This window comes from Vicugna pacos, chromosome 3, assembly GCF_048564905.1.
Source record: "Vicugna pacos chromosome 3, VicPac4, whole genome shotgun sequence".
Taxonomy (NCBI): domain Eukaryota; kingdom Metazoa; phylum Chordata; class Mammalia; order Artiodactyla; family Camelidae; genus Vicugna; species Vicugna pacos.
The window spans coordinates 35,402,395-35,415,370 of record NC_132989.1 but is presented as its reverse complement, the minus strand read 5'-3'; the positions used below and the strand labels follow the sequence as shown (position 1 = coordinate 35,415,370).

Here is a 12,976-nt window from a genome sequence, read left to right as displayed (position 1 = left end):
AGAAGCTACAACTTTAAGTATGTTTCAGATACTTAATACAGTGTTTAAAGGTCTAAAATCAAGTATAAATTTAACTATAAAGAATTCCTTATGTAATCACTACTTATCTCTGTATCTCTTTGGCAAGCCAGACAAAATATACAATAAATGAAACAACAGAAATTACAATCAATTCCAACCATATTTAATACTGGGTAGGTACCATTGTGGCATTTCTAGAATATCTATTCTCTCAGAGGTTAGCACAAAAAAAAAAAAAAAAAGAGAGAGAGAGAAAGAAAGCAAACAAACAAACAAAGCTAGCTAAGTGTAGTGGTTAAAAGCTTAGCTCTGGAGTTGCCCTGGCTGCCAGGCTCTACCACTGTCCAGCTTACTGACTTAAGGCAAGTTATTTAACCCCTCAGGCCTTAGTTTCCTTATCTGTAATATGGGGGAAATAATACCTACTTCATAGGGTTGTTCTGATGTTTAAATGAATCATTGTTGCACAAATATTTAAGAAAATTTCCTGGCATATTAAAAAAAATCTCTCAACAAATATTATCTAATTAGAGATATGTTTATTTACTTATAACAGACTGAAAAAGTGCAGAACACATTGAGAATAGGAGTCACCTGTGCTGATGAAGTGCTTTCCGGTCAATCTCCCAGGCTAACTCAGTAGCAAATTCTGGCTGGTCAGTATGGTCCACAGGGTCAGTAGCCAATTGTTCTCCATCAAACTTTGCTTCTACTACAAGCATATGTTTTGGACGTTTGGGAAAATGGCGACCTAGAAAAAAAGACTATACAGGTTAACTGAGGTGCCCAAAAATCAAATAGGATCATTTAGCATGTGTTTTAAAAACTGACATGTTAACAGTGATTGACTTACATAATCCATAAACTACCTCACTAGCACACACTTACAATTCATGATTCATAAGAAACATGAATCAAATTGAAAGCTGTAATTTATAAATCAGTGCTTCTCAAACACTAATGTGCAATGAATCACTCAGGGACCCTGCTAAAATAGAGACTCTGGTTTAGTAGGTCTGGGAAGGCCTGAGAGTCTGCATCTCTAACAAGATTCCAGGCAATGTCAATGGTGTTGTCCTTGGTTCACACTTTGAGCAGCAACAATCTCAATAACATTTAGAATTAAAGAGTTAAAAATATGATTACACCAATTTTAGATATTACTATCCTGGTACTTAATACAGAACAGCTAAATCATCTGGAGAGTTGAGAAATAAATCAGCAAAAACAAATTTACTTGCATCTTAATTGTCCTCTTAACACAGTTAAGAATACTTTACAAATTAGCCAAAGGAAAATAAAACATATTTATTCATCTTACTGTCAAGGATAATGTTATATTACCAATATTAAGATAAATATTCTATCTACACATTACTGTTCATTTGTACCACCTGACTCTTCCTTTATTGTTTGCTGAGGGCATATTCAGAGTCAGTATTATGTCAGAAGATGAGATGCAAAATGAATAAAACAAAGTACCTGCCTTAAGGAATTGAAGGTCTAGTGGAAAGAGGCAAACTTAAAATATTTAAAACAGGATGCTAAAGACCTAAGAAAAAAGCACTAAGAATCTTACAGCCAACATATTTAGAGGCCTGGTGAGGGGGATTTCAGTGAGGGGAGTTTTAACTACTGGTAACTCAATACGTCCCAGCTGCTACTCACCCTAGTACAAGCTACTCAGTAAGAAATTAAGCGGGCCAGAAAGACCTTGATTGCAAACCTGTGAGTTTCATCCTGAAATTCTCATTTGAAACTCCCTGTTAGGAGTCTTACCACATGTGCTACCACTCTCCCAATTAGCCTCTCGATGGACCTCATTTTCAGCTGCCCTAAATGATCACTAAATTCCCCAAATGAAATTTCAAAAATGTCAAAAAACCTGTATTTTCAGACTATCCTAATTACAACCTCCAATAGCTTGAAAACAGAGGATATGCAGTGGAACAAAGAGGTGCCTGCCTCGTCCTAAAAAAATGAATACCTTGAGAACAGAAACCCTGTCTTTCTCAGTCTTGGAATCCAGTTAATAGCCCAAATTTTGTTTCGGGAGAAACCCAGTCATTCTCTTTTGAATAAAGGGCATGTCTAGCAGTGTAGTCAAGAAACTGTAAGCAGCTCAATATAACTGAAGAACTGGTAACACAGGAACATATAGCAGGAGGGGAGAGAGGCTGAAAAGGTGGGCACCGCGTCCACCATAAAGGACGTATAGTCTTAGGACATCCAAGGATCTTAAGAAATTAGATTTGCATTTCAGAAAGATTATTTCCAGAATGTAAGGTGAACAGTGTTTTCTGAAAAAAAAAGAAGAAAAAAAAAACATTTATGAAACAGACTACTGAAAAGATTACCTACAGTACATAAGGTGGATAATGAGGGCCCCAAAGCACGGCACTCACGATGGAAATTCATTCATTTAAAAGTTTATAGGAAGTACTTAACATCATTTTAAAAATCAACACGTAGTGACCGTTTGGACATTGGGGATGGTGAAGGAACCCAGGAAGCCATGACTCTCAAGTTCTCGGTCTGAGGCAACAGTATGGTTCCGATGAATGGAAACACAAACACAAGAGTAGGAAGAGCTTGGAGGGACTGGCATGACAAGTTTACGTGTTTGTAACAAAACCTAACTGACCTTCCTGACTCCAGGTTCTCTTCCCTGCACGCTGCCATTCAACCAAATTTGCAAAAAGCCACTCTCCTACTTAGGAATATACTGTCTCCCTATTACCGGGAGGTCGCTGAACAGAACGTGCTTTCCAGGCACACTTTCAGCTCATAATATAAACGCCACTGACATGCTGCTTCAGATGGAAATCGTTTTTCCAACATTCTCTGGGTCTACGGCTAGTCACGCTAAATATCACCTATTCCTAATAGCTCTCAAGCTCCCCTGAGAGATTTTTAAATCCACTGCCTAACAGACCTTACTACGTAAAACTGTGAACAAGTCTCTGAGGACCGCACCAGCAAAGATGACAGGTTCTTAAAGTTAACAAAGCCTCGGTCCCACACTCCTTGGTTAAAACTCAGGAAACAGCGGTTGCAAAAGCAAGTCCTGGGCCGCTCACCTTCTAGGATGGACACGACAATGAGCAGTTGGTCGGACTTGGAGACCATGGTCGCGGTCGGCGGCCCGCAAGCGGGGTCTGCTGGGAGGAAGACGGGCCTGGGTGAGGTGCGGGGAGCCCCCGACACCCGGCAGGGCTCTGGGCCAGGTTCCCGCGGCCCTGACGCCCGGACCCCGCACTGCGGCCCGCCTGCAGCGCGCCCAGCTCCCCGGCCCCGCGCCGCCAGTCCCCGCCTAACCCGGCCCCGACTCAAGGCAAAAGCCGCTCGGCCACCTGACCCGTCCCGTCTGCAGGAAGAGGCCAGCCCGCCGCCAGAAGATCTTTTGCCGCCTGCGAAGCCGCTTTTCAAACGCCCCGGCAGCCGCAGCGGCTGCCGCCGCGCCCGGCTTCCGCCTAGCAACCAGGCCCGCAGGCCCAGCGCCCGGGGGAGGCTGGAGGACAAAGGGTGATAGAGACCAGAGCAGTCGAGGATAGAACGCCCCTCAGCTCACTTCGTCTCCTGCCCTTTTAAGCTACGTTCCAGAGCCCTGAGGAGAAGACTAGCCATTACCTCACAGCGCCCCCTGCTAGCGGGGAAAGGCGGACGATTTGATACAGACCAACTGCGCAAGCGCGCTACTGCCGTAAATGCTTCCTGAAGTTCCTCGATAAGGAACGTGAATGTAACGTATTCTCTGCTTTATGCCCCACACACAATCTGGAAATACATCAATAGAGATTAAAAAGAGAGCGAAAGAGAGAGAGACCTCCGTTCAGGTCCCTAGTGTCAACGCTGCGTAAAAGTTAAGTCACAGAAAAATAATGATATAAGTGTTAACCCTAAAATCCCTAAATTGTTCTCGCGCGGCATGTCAAGTTTCCACGCTCTGTAAAGAAAATGTGATTGTAGCGTCAATACGGTAATTACTGTAACTGTTGGCGGTGACGTAAGCTCTCTGAGAATTTCCTGCACCTTAGAAATAACCCTAAAAACAAAAACATTATCACGTGGGCAGAGAAATTAAAGGTATTGGTTCTTCCATCCCCTGACGACAGAGCAACTAATTAGCAAAATCAAGACCAAAAATTAAACACGGCATCTAAATGCTGTCAACCGACAATTGCCCCGTTACACCCCTTCTTCCCCCAAACTTCAGGCTTTATTTTAGGAAAGATTAGGTATCTTTTGGAGGTCCCTTAGCTTGAAACTGGACCTTGGGCGTGGTAGGTGGGAGAGGGGAAGAGAGAGAGAGAACGGTCGCCACTTCCCACCCCGCACGCCGCTTTGTGCCCAAAAGAAAAAGAGGCTGTGCAGACGACTGACTAGATTACTTCTAAGACATTTTCAGGCCCGTTCAGAGGTCTCCCCGAAATGAGCCATTATGCAGTATAAAATCGAGTAATGATCTACTTTGGGTTCATCGTTGAACAATACATTTTTTTGCGGAAAATGTCAAACAGACTAAAAAATAGATAGGATAATATAGTGAACCAGCAGGTACCCAGAAAACTGCTTCGACAATTATCAACTAAAGACCAGTCGTCTACATCTTTTGGGAAGGAAAAGGGATTTGAAGGAAATGCTTAACGTCTTATCAGTTCATCTCTTTCAATATGTACTTATACAAGATAAAGAATTTTTAATCTTAAAATATTAGGTATTTAACCACAATTGCATTATTATACTGTAAAAATTAAATGACAAATATACACTGTTAAAATTTTCGTGATTGTCTAGTAATTTTTTTCAGTTAGTTTGTTCAAATCGGGATCCAAACAAGTTCCGAAATATGATGTACTTTGTTATCTCTTTTAATCTATGTAATGGGATTTACTCCCTTTTTTTTTCCTTGAAACTCTTCATTGAAGAAACCAGTCATGTATCCTACAGTTTACCACAGTCTAAATTTTGTTGATGCAATGCCAATGTTGTCATTTACCATATTCTCTGTTGAACAGTCTAATAAAGATGTCCACATTGACAATACTCAAAGATTATTAGCAAACAGATCAACAACAAGCAAATGACAAGGTTATCAGTGGTATAAAATATTAATTAGCATTAAACTTTAGGCAAAGGGAGATCAAAGCACTGAGACTAAGAGTCTTCAAAGGAAGGGACACACAGGCTATCAGAGTTGGGGGGCCTACCTCTGCCATTTTCATGCTGCATGACCTTAGGCAAATCACTTTACCTCTTTTAGCCTTAGTTTCAGCTCTACAGTGATAGCTTAGATGATTCCTTAGTTCAGGAGTTAAATGTAGTAAATGCCATTTAGTTATTATCTTTTTATGGGAACAATCTCAGACTTTAAGTAGTAGCTGTAAAAGAACTGGGAACTGCCATCAAAATACCTCATTGTTCTGCTTTAGGAGAGCCAGCAAGCCTGAAAAACCTAGATTGTAAACCATCACTGAAGGCCAGAGAATAATCTCAGATCAGAAAAAATCTGACAAATTATTAAAATTAACTAACAAACTTTTCACATAGTAAAATTTTCACAAAGTTTTCTTTATCAGGATTCCCCCCCCAAACAATATTATTACTTCTAAAATCACTTCACCACAGCTACTGAAAAGTCATCAACTTAGTTGGCATTGTTTTTTTTAACAGACTACAAAATTAATGACATGAAATTTCTCATTTATCCCACCTAGAAATGGAAGTATAATTCCATCAGCATCTAGAGCCTCCTTATCTGTTATTTTATAATCGAATTTGCTTCCCTCTGTGATATTCAGCAGTTATACCTTCAGTTCTGGCATAAATCATCATATTTTAGCTTAAATTCAAGACAGAAAATTTTGTTATAAGTTTATGACGTACCAATAACTGTTTCAATATACATAATTAAATGCTAATAAAATATTTTGTGTATTACATAATGTGCGATTCATTACATTGTAAACACACAAATTCAAACTAGGTTTGATTAAAAGCTTGATTATGAAATCATGTTTGTCAACCTAAAAGCTTATCATATTAGGTATCTTTCTATTTCTATGAATTTCCCAGAACAAAACAAAGCATTTTGACTTATTTTAAAACTCTTCTTTTTCTGTAGCTACTTTACATTATGGAAAATCACTTGCAGGTGTCTGTTTTGCATCTTTTCAGCAATTCTGTGGCCCACCACAGGAGGGATCATGAGCTGTGTTCCCCTTCTTTGCCTCTTCTTGTCCCCTCCCCACACACACGTGCATACTTAGTAAAATTGAAGGCAAGCTCCCAGGACTAATGAAATTAACATATCTTTTGAATAACTGCTTTTTGTAAAAGCACGGTGTCACCCTGACCTTCAAGAGGCACTTAGAAAATAGCCTCCTTCTGGGAGAGGGAGCGGGAATGGATGTAGTCACTAGTACTCCCTTAGTGTCAAGATGACTTGATTCCAATTCAGGATCTGACCACATTAAACTTGGCGATTATTTGGGTGCCTTTAATCCCTTGAAGAAGGGACCGCTAACATCTATGGTAGGAGAGACAATGTAGCCCAGGAGTGAAGAATCACAGGTGTCTGCATTCCACGTTCCTCAACTTCCTAGTTTTGTGACTTAGCCAAATCACTTTTCTCTGAACTTCAGTTTTCCCATCAGTAGAACAGGGACAATAGCCCTCACCTCATGTGGTTTTTGCGAGGATTAAATGGCCTTGCCTCTTTTAGGGCCTAGGACATAATGAAATCTTTGAATATAGTGGGTATTTTATTGTTAACGTGGAGGGATAATTTATTCTGCTATTATTTTATGATTTGTTCCTTTTCTGCTTTTATAAAGATAACCAGATCCTCTACCCTCTCACCTGCTTCTAGATTTACTTTCTAAGGAAAATATCCCCCAAATAGCCCCTCTCTCTGGCTTTTGTGAAAGACCACAGCAGAACATTCCAAAGTCAAAACCACTCCTCAGGCCAGGCAGGTGCTGTTAACTAGTGAAGTGGGCTGGGCCAGGCCGAGCAGAAGCAGAGTACCGCTGTCTAATGGGACAGCCCTTCTCTGCCCCAGCTGGCTATTGTCCTGCCGTAAAGGCCGATTTTCCAAATCTCCCTATGGGGCTAGAATTATTGATTTTTATGTGATCTTGCTCAATTTTTAAATGCTGGTAACTAATTTAAGTTAAAAAAAAAAAAAACCCACTGCATGAGCCAAACCAAAACTTCCACCAGCCATAGGTTAGTTACCTCTGTCCTAAATTCATTAAGGTGGTTAGAACAGTTGTCCCTGGAGGGCAGAGAAAAGAGACCAGTAAGGAAAGGAGAAGACATTGCCTTCAACTGGGAAGGAGAGGGGTGAAGGGGAGCATGGCGTGGGCCCACATACCCCTCCCTGGCAGAACCTTCTGGAGGGGACAGAAATGGGGAGAGAAATGAGAACTTAGGCCCCAATTTATCATCCTTGGCACAGGTTCTTATGCCTCTAATTTGACACAGAATCAGCAAACTCACTAGACTTTAAGAGGCCACGGAGGCTTGGATGATGGACAGCTGATCAGTGATCCACAAGGGCAAAAACATTCAAGGTCTCCTCAATATTTGCTCGGTGTGAGAACCCCAATACGTTTGCACAACACTGTGGGTGTGTAGTGGGGAGCCCCAGTGATGCCTGAAGCTGAAGTTTTGCCTGGCAGAAGGAGTTTGGGATTTAACTTAAGAGTCTAAAGAAAAGCGACATTTCTGGCATTTCCTCCTGTGTGGCGTAAGCTTCATGAGGTTACTTGAGGCTGGGATGAGCTTTGAGCCACCCTGTCACTTCATGTTGTCATAGCGGCTCTCTCTGAGGCAAGGTACAGAGTAGAGGGTGGGCGAATGCCCTCTGCTCTGTAGAGAACAGAAGAGGTGGAGACACTTCAGGAACTGTGGGAAAGGGCTGCCGGCCAACAGAAAGTGCTTCTACATTTTGCTCTGGAAAGACTGTGCCATCCATAAAGTGCCCGCCTACTAGAGGCAGCAGACTTTTAGGGGTTCAGTTTAGGGGCAGAGGATAGAACACATGGTAGATGCTGGGAAGAAAAACCTGCCACTGTAACACTGGGACACTGAGAAACACTATGTGACATTGTGGAACTTTGCTTCACCTATTACGTAATGTCTGATGTGTGTTGATTTTTTTTTCCTCTAAAAGCTTCCTTTTGAAACACTGAAGCCAATACTAGACGAAGAGTTGGTGCCAGCCTACTCAGCTGTCTGGTGGAGAAATTCTGCAGGCTTCTGGGTGAGTGGCCCATAGAAGTCTGTCCCCACTAAATGGTAACACAGAGCCTTCTGTACTGTAAGATATCCCCGGCTCAAGATTTCTATTTAATGCTGATATTACAAGCACACCTGAAAGGTATGAAACTATTCCCTGCCTCTCTGTTTATAGTGAACAACAACAACAAATTACATATGAATGATTACACGCCCGTCTCGAATTAAGAAAAAGGCTCTAAAAATATGGCCTAGATTTAGGGAAGACAGAAGCCTCCCTTAACTTCTCACCCACCTCCCTAAGCAGTAGCACAAGCAGCTAGCAAGCTCCTCACACCGTTTCAGGAGTGGCATAACAAAGCCGTTATCTCTTGTGATTTTGCGTAAATCACAAGACAGTCCTTCCTAAATTTTTACATGTGTTTGTGCTGCCAACATAATACTTTGTATTTGCATAAATGTGTGCTTTCCAAGCACACATTCACATCTAGTGAATGTAACAAGGCACCAGGATGTTGAATGGTGACTTCATCTGTTGCCTTGGGGTTGATACCCATGATCCAAAGGATGGCAAAGAGATGTCATGTCTCCCTCATACTGAAGAGCACCCTGGACAACACTCTTCTCTAGGGCTTTATAAGAGGGGACAACACTGACTTTGCTACCCACATCCATATATATAGCATATAACCTACCTAACATTATATTCAAAGATGATGGGCTGAGGAGGAGTGATAAACCTGAAGTTCTTCCCATTGTAGAGGGTGGGAGGACTCCCTCTCCTCACCCCAAGGCAAGTAAAAGGGAGTGAATCCAAAGGAACTTCTCGTTGGATGGACCTCCTGGTCAGCAGCTCACTGTGGACATGAGGAGGAAGACGAGAGAGCAAGAGACTCTGCATGGAGGGGGAGAAAGCAATTGATTGATTGATTATCAGCCTGTGTTCACATTTTATTGTGGCAAAAATGCATGAGAATCCCATGGATGAAAGGAATATGGTGGTATATCACTTCTAGAGTAGAAATTTCTGTTACATTGTGGGGCAACAATGCTAGTCACTGGCAAGAAATTAAAACATTGTTTTTACATTAAAACAAGCATGAAACTATATGGATACAATAAACATTTTGCACAATTTTAAAAGATAGAACATAACACTTCAAAGAAATTTGGTTTGGACTACATCTTCAGCATTACCCCCACCCAGACTCCGTTCATGTCAACTCTCCTCTCCAGTTAATGGGTCACTTAATGAACCCTTTGAAAAGCCCCTCATACACATTCTTGAGCTGGATTCATTTTAAAAGCTGTTTACAATAGTGAAAGGGAGAAATATAATGTCTAAGGGGAAGTAATATCCTACTTCCATATAACACTCCAGGGGGTTGGAGAAGATTAAAGTTGCCCTAATTATATGTTGAAATTGTTATTTCAACATAGTGAATGAAGTTCTTAGGAAAGTAGACTTTGATATTCTCATTATGCCAGATTTAAATGGTTGGACATTTTTAGCTAAGAGGTACCCTTAGTATTGTTGAGTGTGAAAACAGAATGTTAGTGTACTCTGTAAATATTCACAATTGTGAATTGGTTTTTTATCAAAAAAATGATTAATGTCCCAGATAAGAGTTGAATACACGGTAAAATGCAGTGTTTTTTTTTGGAAAAAGGTTTTTGGCTAAAAACTGCAGCATCAACATTGACTGGCTTATCCTAACATTAACCAGAAATATATAGTCTTCCAAATAACAGTAAATGTAAATTCCAGTAAGCTAGAGAACATGTCTATTTTATTTATTATCATATTGCTAGTACCTGTAAGGGTGTTGGGTAAATTTGTAGTAGAGGCTCAATAGATTCTTGTTAAACAAATAAAGCCAAATTTAAAACAATTATAGAATTATATCTGCACCAGTGATAGAGAGTAATAAAGATGTAATTTGTACATGTGTAGAAGGCAAAGGTGAATACATTATTTGGTGCAGATAAAGAAATATAGCTGTGAAATTTTCTTGATCAGATTGCACCAGCCATTCTCAGATACAATAAAAACATTTTGTAACCCATTTAGTTTCAGGAACTTTTTAACAATATGAGAAGTATTGATTTCCTGGACTAGAGGAGAGTGAGCACTTACTGGTGCTTTGGGAAAGGCTCAGAGGTTAAGATAATAAACAGATGATTCTGCAGGGTGTCAGGGATTAGAGTGAGTGGGTTAATCTTGAAAAAGATGATTATTCTACATATGTTAAGAGGAGAAAGGAAAAATCAAAAAAGAAACAAAGAGAGGTATAAGATTAAACTTCTATGTTTCACTACTGTTCTCATTGGCAGTGCCACAAGAAACCTGACAAAGAGGATTACTTCATTAGGGAGTGAGAACAATAGTTAAATAAGAAACAAAGAAATACTTTAAAATCCAGACTTCGGCAGAATTTAAACCAATAGTGATAGATACAAGAGATATGTTCGAAATATGTTTTTAAAAGTATGTATTTGTCAACAAGTTAATATAGTAATATAAATAATAATAACTCTTATTTAAACAATATTTTCATCATATTAGGATGTGGGATATTATAGTTTTGTCCACCATCCAGGCAGTGTTTATTAACAAACTGGTTTCTGTCATCTCTATTAAGGAATATGAACATGCCAAAATGATGTCTATTCAGCCAGGTGAAGTTAAAAAGACATTTTACTACTTGTTTGTTGTTATTTGCTTGTTGGGAATATTAATACTGTTTTGATACAGAGCATCCCAAATCCTTGTTTACATTAAGTCGTTACGTTAGTAGCACAAGTGCCAATGAAGTACAATCTATTAATTAAGTTCCATAAGACAGGACTTTGTTTGTTCTACTTTTTATCCCCAGGGTCTAGAATAGTGCTTGGCACATGATAGGTATTTAATAAGTATTTGTTGAATGAATGGACAAAACTACAAAATTTTAGACAGTGGATGAACTCTAAACCTAACATGATTTGACGTATTTGACCATTATCCTCTATTATGAAGTAAATTTATCAAATGTTAAATATTTTCTTGGAATATTCATTTTTCAAAATAAAATGCTACATTATTTTGTTATATTTGGCTACTAGCTTACTTTCGTCAAACTTTTACACTTCAATTTTTAAATGTAGAAATCAGAAGTTTTCAAGGACTTTCTCCTATTTCTTAACTGGACCAAAATAGAAACATAAGATTCCCAGGAGTTTCTTCAAATTTCAAATACCCAAATTCACATTGCTGTCTATCTTGGAAAATTTACCTCTGAACTTAATCTGAGGAATTGAATAAATTTATCCTATATCTATGCTTAGTCAAGTTCACTGGCGATTTTTTTTTTTTTAACTAAAGTAAGCTTCTAAGTTTTAGGAAAACTGAGCAGATATTCCAGGGCTTGGACTTGGTTCCATTTTTAATGTGTTAAATGGTATAACAAATGCATCGCAATGGACCCAATTACCATCCCATCCAAATGGTTAACTTACCATCTCAGAATAGAGCTTAGGGAGTGCTCCTCTTACACACATGGTCAGGTTTCTTTTCTTCTTGTCCTTTCCCCTGAAGGGTTTTTGCCTAGATCAATTAGCTTTCTCCCTACCCAGCCTGGTTCTCAAGAGTATAGGTGCCTAATGTTACCATTTTGATAAGAAAAGGTGAAACTTCATAGCGGTTCCTTGTATTCATTAACTTCATATCCATTTAAATCAAACAAGTACTTTAATCTGATACCTGGTAATGAGGCAATTATTCCATACATTTCTTTTTCTCTCACTCCTCTCAAATCACCCATGGCTATATTTAAAGATAATAACATATCCAGATACGTGATTTATTTTTGTCAAAATTTCACTCACTGGGATATTTCGTTTACAAGTCCTCCCCCCAAAACAAAGTCTCATTGAGTTAAAACGTTTTACGTTTTTGGAAACAGAACCTACAAATCAGTTAATGTTGGTTGTTTGGACCTCATCAAGTATTGCTTTCCATTCTAAAATCTCAAACATGAACCACCAAACACAAAAAAGAATAGAGTTGATTTAACACATTTTCCCTTAATTTAAGAACTTTCTCTTTTGGTGACACCATATCTTTTTCCTACTTACTCGTGTCAGCAAAAGAGAAATGAATTTAAATCTAGATGGCCAATACTCAGCTAGCCTGAATGCTTTATTTCCTCTGTGGCCACATGCTATTGTAATATGTAGGAATATATGAATCTCGCAGATTCATACATTATTTATATTTATAAGTAAATAATGGAGGATGAATGGCAAAGTGTCTGTGAACCTGTAGTCTGTGGAATAAATACTGCTGAGTTTAATGGAGAGAAAGTGGAAACCCCGAAATAAGCATCTTTGAAGGACAGAAGATATTCTATCAAAATACAGCCCTGGTTTCCCATAATTATTTTGGTACCTAAGTAATCTTAAAAAACATATACGTTCAATGCAGTTGCATTTCTCCTAGAAAATAATCATGTGGATTACCTTGCACGTGTTTTCTTTATCTCCTCCCCTACCCCAGACCCTTAAAGGTACTGATTTCATAGATGTATGTGCTATAGAGCAAAATACGAAATTTCACCAAAGGAAAAAGTTCAGTTTTTCTTATAAAAACTTGCTTCTGTTTTTGTGTTTTGATGTTGTTATTTTTAAATAGTTCAATAAACTTAAAGGTATGAATGAATTATCTGAAAAG

The 12,976-nt window shown here is 39.2% G+C and overlaps 1 protein-coding gene across 7 annotated transcripts in view; it reads right to left on the bottom strand.

Annotated features, from left to right (window-relative positions):
* The window catches only part of CEP120 (centrosomal protein 120), a 124,969-nt gene extending 121,377 nt beyond the window's left edge, over window positions 1-3,592 (bottom strand). For 3 of the 7 annotated variants that reach the window (XM_072957701.1, XM_072957695.1, XM_072957680.1), the window contains exons 1-2: window positions 3,102-3,587; window positions 616-772 (exon numbers count right to left, since the gene is read on the bottom strand). In XM_072957701.1, coding sequence (XP_072813802.1) covers window positions 616-772; window positions 3,102-3,150 — 206 coding nt within the window. In that variant the 5' untranslated portion in view covers window positions 3,151-3,587. Of the gene's footprint in view, window positions 1-615; window positions 773-3,101 lie in introns of all 7 variants that reach the window. The other 4 variants (XM_072957687.1, XM_072957686.1, XM_072957690.1 and 1 more) reach the window with 4 other exon arrangements.
* Window positions 3,593-12,976: the final 9,384 nt, after the last annotated feature.